Source organism: Anthonomus grandis, chromosome 4, assembly GCF_022605725.1.
Source record: "Anthonomus grandis grandis chromosome 4, icAntGran1.3, whole genome shotgun sequence".
Lineage (NCBI taxonomy): Eukaryota > Metazoa > Arthropoda > Insecta > Coleoptera > Curculionidae > Anthonomus > Anthonomus grandis.
In genome coordinates this window covers 19368527-19383161 of record NC_065549.1, presented here as the reverse complement: position 1 = coordinate 19383161, position 14635 = coordinate 19368527, and the positions used below count along the sequence as shown (strand labels likewise).

The following is a 14635-nucleotide window of genomic DNA, read 5'->3' as shown; positions in this document are numbered from 1 at the left end:
TGCCAGTTTTACAAATATATATATATATATATATAAATATAAAATATACAAGAAAAACAATGATAATAAAACATTTAAAAAAAAAACAAAAATTAAGAGATTCTGCATTTTTCAAATATGCATAAGCTGCTTTAGAGAGAAAAAGTGTTTGATATTGTTAATCTGATACTTCCTCTTCATGAAGATCGTACCATGCTCGAACAGGTTCTTGGAAGAGCTGTAGACTTTTTAGCTCAATAATTGTCTGCAAAAAAAATTGTATGAATGCGAAAATAAAATAAATATTAATTTTTACTTGTCCCAACACCCTAGAACTAAACATTTTCTTATTTTTCACACTGATTATCAATTTTTGGTGTGGTAGTTCTGAAATGGAGAGCAAGTATTCGAATGTTTCTTCATATTCTGGATCACACGAGTCCACAATAACCTAAAAAAAAAAATATGTAAATTAAGTTAAGCGGCTAGCGTTTTGTATGCAAATTCAACCTTAGTTCGATATTTCACCGGACTATTTCCAGGTCCATCTAATTTAAGCTTAACATAAGGATCGGGTATGTCACCGGGGTTTTTTAATGGTAAGTTTCTGCAAAAATAGCATATTGTATGTAACGATGTGTTCAGGCACCCATATTATACAGGTTAGACTTACGCTACTCTGTGGACGGTTACCAGAAGTTTTTGCCTCAATTCGCTGTAGTCCATAGTAAGTTCTATGCGACCTCTCTCATCCAGGCGCCTACAATATATCATTCTTAAAAATTATATAAAAGTGTGCTAAGTGAAGATATATTTTTTTACCTCAATATTTATAGATTTTTGTCATGTTGCAGTCATCACTGCTGCAATCTTCAGGCAAAAATATACAAGGTTAGGTACCAAAAATTTTAAAAACGTGCTTAATAGCATCTAAACATATAATAGTGGTATGTTATTAGAAATAATTTTATAAAGTATAAAATAGTTGAAAGGGTGATCTGGAAATATTACTCTGATCTAAATAATTTACTACAACCACATGATTGAGCAAACTGGACAAGAGAAGACAAAAGTGGTGAAGTGGAAAGAGTTGGTCCTCCCCTGTCCCATTTTTTTTTTTTAAATAAAAATATGTGAATATGAAACTTAACACTAAAGTAAGAGTATATTTATTGTCAGGGAATAGGCTAAGTTAAGGATAATCCAACGAGGCATGTAGATGCCTAATTATGGTTGGAGACTCACAAAGTAAGAAAATGTTATTGAAATTGCAGCACATTTTGTGAATTGGATTTTGACTACGTAAATTTGATCTCATACGAGGGAGAGAAAAGGTAGGTTGATATCTATTGCATGTACGGAAAACGTGGAAATATATTTGTTGCAACAAACAAGGGAAATCAACTTTAGCCTGTAGAAGTATGTATAAAAACGTTACGGACTTCCAGACGTACGGACAGAATCCCGACGTAAAGTTAAAGGAGCCTCATTAAATATGCGGACCCAGATTTGATACTGTATGATAAAGGTGTCTTCCCGATATTAAATGACATGTCATCCACATCTCAAAGAGTAGTTTCTAAGTTGATTAAGGTTTATATTGAGAGACTTTGATGGCATTTCTTAATTTCTAACGAAAAACTAGGCATTTTTTTGTAAAGGCTTAAGGATGCCTAAAAGATATTTGAAAAGTTCCAAGGTTAATGAACTAATTAATTCTTTGAACTAATTATAATTCGTAGAGGCATCAGTTTTTTGTAAATTTTGGATCACTGTGATGATTAGTGCGCACTATATCAGGCAAAGATGCAGAATACTTCTTTCGTGCTCTGTAGATTGTTCCCTCCTTGGATCTTTTGCTAGTAGTCAACTTTTTCAATATTCCAATATGTCTCTAGCTCCATGACCCTGTGAATTCGACAACTCAACGCCCTCTATCATATTCGATTTAATATTCTTTGACTCATAAGAGTCAAAGAATATCGAAAATAGGCACTCACAGGAGGAGTTTCCTGATCAGAAACACCTGAGAGTGCCACAATGTCCTACCACATTTTGTGCAAAACCCAACACTAGAAAACGAGGAAGTTTGTGGAAACTCATGGGTGTTTGTGGGTGTCATTGGCTAACCTATTGTAGATTTAGGGGTTTCTTTACCAATTGGTTCAGAGTACTTTTTATCTCATAACAAAATTCGTAGTCCCGAACAGAAGAGGTTCCCAGATCAGCAATAGTAGAACACGCTTGGCCACAACATAAATTGAACAGAAACAAAGATCTTCTGCAAGAAGCAATAATGGAAGACAAGATTCCTGAAACCAACTTAGATCACGCAAAGACAAAGAATCTTCAGCCAGGCAAGTGTTGATATTCTCAATATCTGGAGACCCTTACTGTCAGGACACACATATAAGACTGTAGAATATTATTATTGTTAGTTTACACTGGATAATGGTTGGAGATACTTTCCAACCAAAACGTCGTGGTAAATTTAAAATAAGGACAATGGAAGTTCATAAGTTCAAGTTCCTAGAAAATTAGATTTTACTAATGTCTACCGCTTTTAAACACAAAAGCACTCTGCTGCACAAACTTTTCTTAATATCCTCTAAGGTAAGCCAATTCTTATAGCTCCCAAAGTATTGTAAAAGTAGATAAAAATCATTTTCTGGCTCACTCAAGCATTGATTTCTAAACTGGGCAAGGAAATGAAAATGTACTCGAATATCATCAATAAAAAATTACATTTGTTAGGATTTCGGGATTTTTCAGGTTTAACTAGATGAAAAAAAGTATTGTTCAAAACCTCAAAATAATCAATATTTAATCACTCCGTAAATCAGATAATATGATCTTGATATTATTTTTCTATGATAAAAATTTTAAATAATATAGAGCTATAATAAACTACATAAATTTATGCATTTTTAAACTGTAGATTAACAACCATATACAAAATTCATTATTAAACTAATTTCAAATTAAAAAATATCATTACCAAACCCAAATTGTTGGTATAATTGAACAGAAATATGTTATAATTACTTACTGTGAAAACCTAGCAGTTTTAAATGTCGGTGATGCGTTCAAAGCACTAAATTCAGATCGTTGAAATTTTTCCATTTGCTCCTCAACAGAACTGTGTCTTGATGTTTTAGGCGAATCGTTAAATAATTGTTCTTTTGTCAAGGTGCCCAATGATTTCGACTCCTTTACAGAGTCATCATCAGAGTCCGTTTCTGAATCTTCTGGTTCGAATTCTGCGTTGTGCAAAATCTGAAGTAAAAAGCTTCTGGATGTTGTTATTATGTATATGATGCGATTACTTACTCTCAGTTGTAAAGAAATAGTAATTTTGCTTTCTGAATTAAGACGTAATGGAAACTCTTCTTTGCTAATCTGCATACCTGGCTGGTCCAAAAGATCTTTAATACTGTACACCATTTTGTCCAAGGTGCTGTCAGACTGTTTATCTATTTTTGAAAAAAAAATAGGTACAAAAAAGTTATTAAAATTAAAGTTTTTACCAATTATAGTCACGATCAAAGAATCATTCCTAGGGTTTCTCACTAATAAATAAAAGCCTTGGTCCCATATGGGGTTACAAGTATGCTTTTTCGTCCTGCTTTTAGTTTGATTCTTACCAACTGTCAGGATAATATAGGGGTCCGGCTTTTTGTAGGCTTTTATTTTCTGCATAGAAACGTGAAATTGGTTTTGAGTCGCTACACGAGGTTACATTGACTTACCGGCAAGTTAGATGCTGATTCGATGTATATTGTTAGTAATGCCGTGTGAATATTTTCGATTTTTAACAATTTTGTTTCCTCTGCTGCCTGAAAGAAAAACGGTGTTAACGTAGTTAGTTTAAAACAAGAAAAAAATCTTTTGAAAGTGACTGTTCTTTCATCCGTCGGGTTTTTTTTTTTTATATCTACTTTTACTTGGTTATATCGCAGTTTAGTCCTATAGTTCGAACCTTTGGTGTGACACTCAAATCACAGAACAGTTTTACCACTAACCAAGACTCTTAATGGATTGGACCGTTATCCCCATTTTAGTCAATTCTATAGTTGAGTTAGTGAACAGTTGACTTTGTTCAGCCAGGCTTCATTAAATTTTCTAGCGTATTATTGGCATATGCCACCTTCTGGAGTGTTACAACTTACACATGCATGTGTTCTTGTACTATTTATTATAGACTATATTATGTGTTACAACTATTGCAGTTAACTAATTGGCTGTAAAGTTGAAAACGCAGCATTGTCTGATCATATAGCGATTTTTTAAACATTTTGCAATCAGAATGTCGAGGTGAACAGCTAACAAACTTTGGTCGTATTTTTAGTAGTAAAGATTATACTTGCTTTAACAGATTGTGTGCCACTTCCAACTGGGACATGCTGCTTCATTTGAAGGCCCTTTTATAAACAAATGTTAGGACTTTTTAATGAGGGTTTTCCCTATTACAAAAACTAAACCCAGGAAACGATCGAAAAAAACATGGTTTACTGAAGGGCTTATAGTGTCTTCAAGAGATCTCTGGTCGCTCGATATGATTAGAAAATTTACTTCATCTGCAGTTTTCAATGAATATTTTGTCAAATATCGTTCCATATTTCGCCGTTTAGTAAAATTGTCCAAACGGAATTACTAGTCTAGCAGGCTTAACAACAGTCAAAACACTCCAAAAGAATGTTGGTATACGGCAGAAGAACACCCATCGCCCTGTTCTTACTCCCGTAACCTCCCCAGATACACTTAACAGGTTTTAGTGCAGTATAGCAGATCCAATGAGCTATTTAGTGACTGTAAAAATTTCAAGCTCATTTTTATTCCTTCCAACTGATCTACCTGAACTAAGAATCACTTTATCATCGATTAAAAATAAAAACAGTTCAGGAGAAGATGGCCTTTCTGCGAAAATATTTCTTAACATGCCTGACTCAGCATGCAGCCGATTTCTTCGGCTTCCTCAGCCTACCTCAATCTTAACAAAAAAGTCGATATTTTATGACAATATTATCAACACTGGTTTGGAAATGGAACTGAAAACCTTAGGAGACCGCAACTTAGTTAGGCTTATAACATTTCTAACGAACTTATATTCCGGGACATACAGGTATTCCAGAAAATAAATAAGCCGATAAACTTGCAAGAAAAGGCTCTACGGTCCCCTACACCGGCCAGAACCTGCACTAGGAGTGCCAAGAAGCACATTCCGCATTGAGATCAGGGACTGGGTGAAAAGAAAACATCAAGCTCACTAGACAGAAATCAGACAGCTGAAGAGAGAAAACATGTATATGAACTTTAAAAAAAGACGAAAAAATTACTAAAGACCTTCTTATATTTGGGAGGAACAAACTCAGATAACTTATATGTATCAGAACGGGTCTTCACCTGAATAGAATTGGAGTGTATAATGGAGACCTTGTGCGAAAAGGAACCAGAAATAGTCCGACATGTAATTTGCAATTGCGAAATCTTGTGCCGCAAAAGGCATCAAATATTTGGGGAGATACACTGAACCCAGAAGCATTAGGTACCACAGCAGCAAAAGACCTGTACCGGCTGGTACAGGGCAGCGAGGCTAGGCTGGGTAGTATATATGTATATCGGGGTAAGCACAATAAGCCTTTAGGCTGAGGTGTTTTCGGGCATAATAGACGAACCCCAAGAAGAAAAAAATATATGTATAATCATGTTCCCATCTTGATTAAACACTCCCTATCCCTAAGAATGTTCAAAAGACAGTTGTGAAGGTTGTTGATTGCAAAGGCCTACTATTTTCTCGGCGAATTTTTTGGGGATTCCCTATGATTTGGAATTGTGAATTCCTTGTGATTGTGAATACTGTGTAGTGCAGCTTTTTAAATTTGTGGTTTGTAACGATGCATCTTTTAGAACTTTATTGTGATGTCTGATAATTTCAAAATATTTTGATCTATTTACGTGGTTTACTTTTCTGTATTTTAGGCTATTTTAATTAGTAAATTACAGTAACTGTATTGTGTTTAACAATATTTAATTTTGATTCGATTTAGGAGATCTTCTACAACCTTACAATTAGGTCAATCACCTAAAGCCGAACAACTGTACATAATTAAAGACTACAATCGTTATCAAAACATATGAGCTGATTTTTGAATCTAAAAAGTATTAATTTTAAGGTGCTTAATCGATTTGTCGGATAGAAGCACTTTTGTTTGTCGGGCAGAATTTTTAGTATTAAAATAAAAAGAAAAACTAATGTGGTGTTCTTCGCAGGATTTGAATCCTGCATTAGCTTTGTTGGTTAAGCATTTATAATGGACAAGTAAAAGATGCAGATTAGAATCCCACCCATGACCCAAACTTTTTAATTTTACTTTAATTTCCGTTTTTGGATCTTTGTATTTGAGATGAAATCTCTCTATTGCTCAGGAACGACATTGATTCTTGGTTACGTTCTGATCTAAACCTGCATAGAGATTCACGCAGTTTTACTAACGCGGATATGTTCAGATGTTTCTTTCTCACAGAACATTTAGGTTGTTGAGTGTCATTGTTAGGACAATTTTTTTTTAATTTTAAAAAGCAAAAACTTATAGCAATACCTCGGAACTACTGAGAATATTAGTTTATCTCTCTTGTACATATATAAATACCTATAGCTTCTACAGAAATCTCTAAACCTATGATTTGTGTGAGCTTGTCTTTATTGCACCTTCACTATCTGAATAAATAACAGTTTTGTTTCTCGTTTGGACATGTATGACGCAGTATTGTCTGCCTTAACGTTTTTCTAAAACACTGTGTCATGTTTTCCTGGATTTCTAGGTTTTCAATGTTAAAGCCGATAGCCGAGCCTTGATTGGTCATAGCTACAATACACAATACCAGGTCTTCTTTTAGAAAAAAAAAATAAAAAGGTGGAAAGTACTGGTCATACGGATCATACATTAGCAAACACCATAGATGCATGTCATAATTAATTTGTACAATTAAAGGCTTTTTCTATTGTAGATTACCTTTTTGATAGAACACCAAAAATCAAATAAAATCATTAATTCTATCAACCCATTCTAGTATATTGTCTTTAATTGTATGTAAAAAATCCATCTGTTGCTTGTTTTTATCAAAACTAGGTAACTCAAGTAAGTAGTTTACAGTATACGATTTAGAAACACTTTCCACATCTTCCTGACGAGAGTGGTTTTAATGAATTCTTTTATCTGCTACTAAGTACTATTATCAAAGAAAAAGCCTATATTGGATATCAATCTAAATAACGGAAAGAACACTTAGGAACTTAAAAATCAAGAGATTTTTAAAAAGAAACTAAAGAAGAAAGAATAGCTTTTTGACCAGCCATTAGCAGCCGTTTTTGCCAAAGTAGCTACTTTTTAATACTCTTACTTAAAAACTTACCGCATCAATAGCATTCTTATCGGCCGTCAAAGCCAGCCAGCTAAACCGAAAATGAATTTTTCCATGCTTCACATTTTCCAACGTAAACCACTGATCTCTTTTTCCTGGTTTGATAACTTGAGAAATATCGATGGCTCCACTAAAACAATTACATTTTAAGCAAAAGAAGTAAAAAGAATAAACCTTAAGATTACCTCCCCAAAAATTCATCTTCATTAAAATTATCTTGGTCAAAAAGTTTAAAATATAATTGCTGTGCTGCTGGGTCCAAAATAATAAACTAGAAATAAAAAATTGTTAACAAACTCTTTTACAAACTGAAAAAAATATTTTACCTCACAATAATAATCCCATTGCGGGTTTAAATCTCTTTTAATGACTTGTGTCTTGAATTCTTGCGCACCGACGTTTAAAATTACATAAGGGTCACTTTTTCCAGTCACATCTTTTTTTTCCAAATCTTTTGCCTCAAAGACGTGCACTCTTAAGACACCCTAGAAATTTACACAAAAACGTATAATACTTGCAAATAATGCCAGTTATGCTCTTACTTCTGCTTCAATAGACTTTAATTCGGCTGCTTCGATGGATTTAGTGAATCTCTTGGTAATTTTGTTTGGAAATACAAGCTTTTTGTTTATGATTTCTTCAATTTTTAGACGTATGAAATAACTAAAAATTAAACAAATTATAATATATATGAAGTACCATATTCCATCAACTAAAATTGATTTAATTAGATTTAGGAAAAAATTCCGGTACGAAAAAAATTGAAATAAGATGAATAACGACTAAGTAAAAAAGACTTAAGTTATTTATATTTAAAAAGCTTTGCCTTACCTGAAACCTGGTATACCACTGATTCCTTCCAATTCAAAGTCAATATCTGGAATATTGAGAAAAAAAAATTGAACTCCTCCAATTAGGGGAGGTCTGAATAACAATGGTTTTAGAACTACCCTGATTTCAACTCCCATCTAAAAATGAGTGAAATAAAGAAAATAATTTTTTTAAGACATATTTTTTAATTTACTAATTTGAAAACTCTGTGCGCGTCATAAAGTGCCCATACATATTATTGCTAGCCTTGTCTAACGACATAAATATCTAAAGAATCAATGAATGCTATATGTTTAGGTTTTTTTTGCAGAAATAGCGATAACTGCCTCAAACGTTTTATGCGCCATAATATTTAAATAATATTTCACATAATCTTACTTGAAAATCTTTGATACGACCTATTTCTGCTCCCGACATGGAAAAATTTATAGAACAATCTCCATCATAACTAAAAAAAATTATTATTATAGATTTTATGTAGAAATATTTAATATATAAATAAATACAGGTTAGACTTTAATAAATCAGGTGAGTTAATGGTTCTGGTTAATGGTATTTAATGTTTATCCTGTTATTTCTCAAAGTTTACGATAGAGCTTCTAGAATACCTTATACATCAGTGCTTTTATTTCAAAACGAACCATCCTTAAAAAAAAACCTTGTATGCCCTTTAAAATGATGTATCATACTATAGGATAGCCATTTGACATACCATTGTCCGCTGACACTATTCGCTGTTGCGTCAACCGATTTAATTTGTTTAGCACAGTTGAATAGAGATTTTAATGCTGCTTACAATGAGGTATCACACGATGGAGATTCCCATTTGACATATCAAATTGAGCTTAGCTGGAAGTGATTGACAGAACTTTGTCATAATATTAAATTAGACGTCCCCCTGTATATCTAAATTGACGTGTGTTTTTTTTTTTTAATGAAGTTATTAAGGGTGGTCCGTTTCGAAATTAAAGCACAGTATATTAAACTAGAGATAAATATACATTGCTGTTACTCACAAAACTTCGAAATCAATTATAATTGAATCTTTGGTCATAGCCTGATGATAAACTTTAATTCCATCTATTTTCGGAGGCTAAAAATATTTCATTTTAAAATTATCATTCTTTATTTAGCAAAACATATTTCACTCACTGTGTTCCCGAAATCAATATCCTCGAAACGGAATGAGTCGAATTTCTTTCTGATGTTTGTCTGAATTTTGCCCCTGCAATATTTTACTATGTAGCTTTTTACGTTGGGCCACAATTGATGAACTATCTGGAAAGGTGCAACGATTGACCTTAATAAATTAAGGTTAAAAATAAATTGAAACTGATTTACCTCATTTAACCATTCTGCTCGCTCTCTGTCAGGAAAATTTACCTGTTAAAATGTATTAAACAATAATTACTGTTTATGCAGAACATACAATTCTTACCCAGGAAGGGAGATCTTTAACAACGTTTATAATCTCTTCTTTCGTCATGCTGCTGGACAAAACTTTTTTTTTGATCCTTTCTTTTTTCTTTGATTTTGCATTTTCAAACCATACTAAGGTGCAAATGAGAATTAGCGGTAGAATTAGGGAATAATTAAAGTAACATAATAGGTAGCCCAAAAAGAGAAGAGAAACCTGAAAATATAAAAAGTATTATAGCATACTATATTAAAGGGCAATTGTAAATTACAACATTTTCTTAAATACCTGATTGCATACTGACAACATTCTACAACAATAAATAAATGTATGGTCTATTTAAATTGATTTACTAGCACCTGCCTCTTTGGCTATTATTTATAATTTGCTGAATGAAATATTTGTAAAATCACATCTTATTAAATTAAATAATGACTTATATCTGTAATCATATATATACCTACTAATTCAATTAAATACCCTACTAAATTTAATAGAATATTTAGTAAATTTTTTTTAGTATTTTTTTGGGGACAAGAGGGCCAAGATTTAAAAATCATTAATATAAATAAAAAGGAAAATTGAAAATAAGACCATGATGAAATGAAGACGATAATGATGACAAATTAATAAAACATATCGAACAATAAAGATGGCAATATATATAAGATAATAAATTGGAAACCTTTATAAAAAAAATAATAATTTTTCTCTAAAGGAAGATTCTTAGCTATCAATAGTAAATATCTTTATTAACTTTGAGTAACCAAATGTCGTGTTTATCAAATTAAATAAGATAGATGAAAAAATATAAAAAATCAAGTAGATGTAGAGACATCTTTGTCAAAATTGTTGCATCTCTAATTTGCATTGTGTGAAGTATTTTCAAAAAATATGGAAATCTTTAAGGCTTTATACAACATAGAAAAGTATGTTAAAAAAATTATTAAATATAATTATATAAATCTCATGTTGAATTTTGCCTTAGAAAAAGTGAAGAAGCACGTTTTTGTATTTTAGTTTAAACAAACTACAAACTTATGATTCTCTGGTTAACATGACTTTTAAATATTTAAGAATAGTTAAGTTGCTGGCAAATAATTCAATATTGCGACCATATGTTACTTTTTAATAAATTATATCCCACCGTACAAAATATACCTTAAAACACTAGATCAACATACAGTGGTTCAAAACGAAACTCATACACCTGTGAAATAATCACAAATCGATATATTACATTAGTTATAAGAAAGTTATGACATTCAAAAAATATTTCTAATATTCTTAATGGCATAAAGGAAAATAGTAAATGTATAAAAAAACTGGAAAAAAGAAGATGATCCTTTACTCTTTATGACACCCTGCAACCTGGTTGGCACTAATATACAATAACTAATTTTTCACAATAATTCACATTCTTCGCATAAAGCTTGTTAAGGATCCTGGATATTAGAAATATTATAAATATTATGTGTTCTAATTTTTTTTTCCATGTGATTTTCAATCACATTTAGGTTGGGTGATTGGGGATGTATACCAATACTTTGGGACAATTACATAGAAGCCAACTCCTTACTTCATATGAGTTATATTTGGGGTTGTTGTTTTGATAAAAGCAAGAGTTGCATTAATTTTGAACATTTCAGCATTTTTCTTAAGATTTTGTCTTAAAAATGTCAAGGTAGACTTCTTTGTTTTTAATACCGTCTATAAAATACAAATTGCCCACACCTGTAGCTGCCATACTGCCCCATACCATCACTGAATTCCCACCATGTTTCACTGTCGCTGTTTTCGACATTTTTCTGAAGTAGTTCGTCGTTGGGTTATTTTCACACTGTGACACGTCCCTCATGCAAAGAGGCTAAATTTAATCTCTTTATCTGACCATTTTCCAGAACTCAAAAGTAACATGTTGGTGTTCTTTGGCAAAATGTATTCTTTTTTGCTTATTTTACCTTACTTTCAAAGGGCTTTCCCCTAGCGGTTCGACTATGGTAATTATTTTTGACTCGACTATGGTAGTATGATAAAAAAATAATCAACCTTCTTTCTGATACCGAAGTTTGTCCTAAACCACTGACAAACTAACTATAAATCTTTACAAAATGCCGCATTTACTTAAAAGAATGCAAAAAATAAAATGCAATGTTTTAAATAAACATGCTGTATTAGCGTATGAGTTTCATCTTGAGGTGTAGTTTTTTGAATAAAATATTAGTTTGTGATTACCTGTCTTATTTTTTGTATAAATTTATATTTTTATTATTTTCTTTTACGTGCTTAGGGATATCAGAAATATTTGTAATGTCTTAACTTCGGTATAAAAAATTTAATACAGCGATTTGCAGCTATTTTGCAGGTGAATGAGTTTCATTTTGACTCACTGTATATTTTCTGTTAAATTCATTTAAATCTTGTGCCTAATAATATGCAGTAAATAATTATTATTTATGATCCTCAAAATATTTACAAACTTAAGTTATTGAGAAACATAAACATAATAATTAAAAACGATACATTTCATAAATGTTTCACATACTTTTAACAAAATATTTTCTTCCCAATAAGTTAATTAAATGAAATAAAAATACTTACTCTTTGCAAAAAACGAACAACCACTTTCACATACATGTTATCAGATTGCCTGTTGGTGTCAACATTAGAAAAATCGATGCTTTTCTTGCGTTTTGTTTTATTCAGAACCCCATCGGCGCGCTCCCCGGGAGTTAAATCCAAATCCTGCGGCTTTTCCGGACAGACTGACGCCTGGACTGGATCTATTGTCGGTTTTTTTTCGTAGTCATGCATTTTTGCGCGCTAAAAATAAGATGCGAATTATTTTTTTATGTGGGAGTCGATTCGATTTTAATTGACACGACATTGGACGGTTTTTCAAATAACATAGATTCGATTACCGTTAGGTTAATTAAATGTTAATAATATTATATAGCACAATTGAAATACATCTTGCTATAAAAAAATTTTTTTCTTCAAAACCGTTAATTTAAATTCATGTGGATTTGTGTCTGGAGTTTGATCAGTTTAAAAACAATATTAATGTGCATTAGTATTATAACTTTGCATTTAGTAATAGGTCTAGTGAAAAGTAAATGAGATGAGTTTATTTTGACATTTAGTTATTTGTACTTAAATAAATTCGCACTAATCAATATGGTCGACATAGTCCAAACTGAGGTAGACAATGGCGGCGGAGGTCAATTCTGATCGTTTAACGTGGAGCCCAATTCCTCCTTTAATTTTTGTTATTTTAATAGAAATAAATGTTTTTTTTTGCAAAAAGAATATAAAACATTTTGTGCTAATCTGATTGCTTAAAAATGGTGAGGAATTGGAATTTCTATCAGAAATTACATCCTTCATTACCTTCTCCAGTTAGGGCCATGACTTATGATACACCTTGAATTATTACTTAAATACCCTAAGATTAAAATTAATGAAATTGTTATAATAAGTTAAATGTTAATATCATATTATTAATTTATTTTAAAACATTCACATTATATAATACTGTTTCTTAAAGAATCATACTTTCTATAATTAAAGAATAAACTTTATCAGGTATTTGAAAGAATTACAATCTCAATGTTTTAATGATATACCCAAATTTGCACCCTTCTAAGTGTTTTAGCCACAAAATTACAATTATATACTAAATTAGACAGACGCCAACAACCATGCCACCGCTGGGATTCGAACCCAAGACTTCACGACTGCACAGCAGGCAACCAACCCGCCGTGCTGTCCGGGACGGAATTTTTATCTTTAGACAATAATAATTCTGATTCACACATTAGGATCACATTCTTTGTTTGGAAAAATTGTCTAAAATGTTTTGAACCACGTAAGTTTTGATGTTGAATTTACTCCTGTCTTAGGTAACAATACTCATAAGTATTATTAAACTAAGATAATGATAACGTCATTTCATCTCCTTTGAAATAAATAAAGGTTCATTACATTTCTTGCTTTTAAGCTAGGAGTCATTGTGTAAAAAAAGGAGGATTGATTTAGAGACGTCCTACAAAATTATAAATAATTCAATTATTTAATCATTCAATTATCAGACTGTCTAGAATTGATAACTTGGACACATTTAAATATTCCACAAAGAACTTAAAAAAAATACCTGTTTAATGTGCAATCTTCAACCAGAACTCTTTATTTTATTCTCTCTGCTTAGAAGTGTTATACTATAGAGAAGGAAGAATACTATATTAAAAAATTATATATTAAAGATGTAACTAATAGAGCGAAAAATTCAAGGAAGTATGGTTGAACAAAGTTTAAACACTAATTAAACAATATATAATTCAATACTCAACTATACAATTGACTATAAGAATATAAGGAAATAAAGAATTGTGGTTAGTGGTAAAACTGTTATGTTATTTCAGTTCCACAGCAAAGGCTCATTAAATACATGAATAAAAAATGTGAGTGTTTTGAATATGATCTTTTTCTTCCCTTGTTTTATAATATATATATGCTATTTTAACTTTTAAGATTGTTTTGTCTTTAGATATGGGATGTGGACTTAAATGAGTCTTTATGTTTTAGCATTATCAAAGATATAAGGATACTTTTAACGAGTACAATAATAAAGCACATTTTAAAATTTTAAAACTATAAAATATGAGCGCTTAAAAAAAATACACTTCTAAAATAGGTACACCATATTAATATAAAACATATGATTACTAAAAATGTACACATCATCAATCATCATATTAAAGCTTAAAATTGTTGTGCAAAACACACTGTTGTGCCAAAGCAACTTCATTTTGAATTTTCACCTCCCCACTAGATGTATAAAATGCAGTATCATCAGTTGTTTCCTCTGAGTTAAACATATTATGGAAGAGATCATTTACCTATATCATAAAGATGATGAACACAAAAACAGATCCCTGAGCAACCCAACCTGCACTGGTAGTGATGATGATCTTTCTCCCTCAAACT

General features: G+C 31.5%; 1 protein-coding gene across 8 annotated transcripts in view; it reads right to left on the bottom strand.

Moving 5' to 3' along the window:
• LOC126735106 (extended synaptotagmin-2-like) overlaps positions 1–14635 on the bottom strand; it is a 30869-nt gene continuing 16234 nt past the window's right edge. For all 8 annotated transcript variants that reach the window (XM_050439019.1, XM_050439021.1, XM_050439014.1 and 5 more), the window contains 19 exons: positions 12251–12472; positions 9671–9865; positions 9574–9615; positions 9385–9510; positions 9249–9325; positions 8611–8680; positions 8233–8369; positions 7944–8064; positions 7728–7886; positions 7587–7672; positions 7393–7531; positions 3729–3815; positions 3507–3672; positions 3310–3452; positions 3029–3255; positions 653–739; positions 490–586; positions 296–430; positions 1–244 (listed from right to left, as the gene is read on the bottom strand). In XM_050439019.1, the coding sequence (XP_050294976.1) occupies positions 158–244; positions 296–430; positions 490–586; positions 653–739; positions 3029–3255; positions 3310–3452; positions 3507–3672; positions 3729–3815; positions 7393–7531; positions 7587–7672; positions 7728–7886; positions 7944–8064; positions 8233–8369; positions 8611–8680; positions 9249–9325; positions 9385–9510; positions 9574–9615; positions 9671–9865; positions 12251–12463 (2394 nt within the window). In that variant the 5' untranslated portion in view covers positions 12464–12472 and the 3' untranslated portion in view covers positions 1–157. The remainder of the gene's footprint in view (positions 245–295; positions 431–489; positions 587–652; positions 740–3028; positions 3256–3309; positions 3453–3506; positions 3673–3728; positions 3816–7392; positions 7532–7586; positions 7673–7727; positions 7887–7943; positions 8065–8232; positions 8370–8610; positions 8681–9248; positions 9326–9384; positions 9511–9573; positions 9616–9670; positions 9866–12250; positions 12473–14635) is intronic.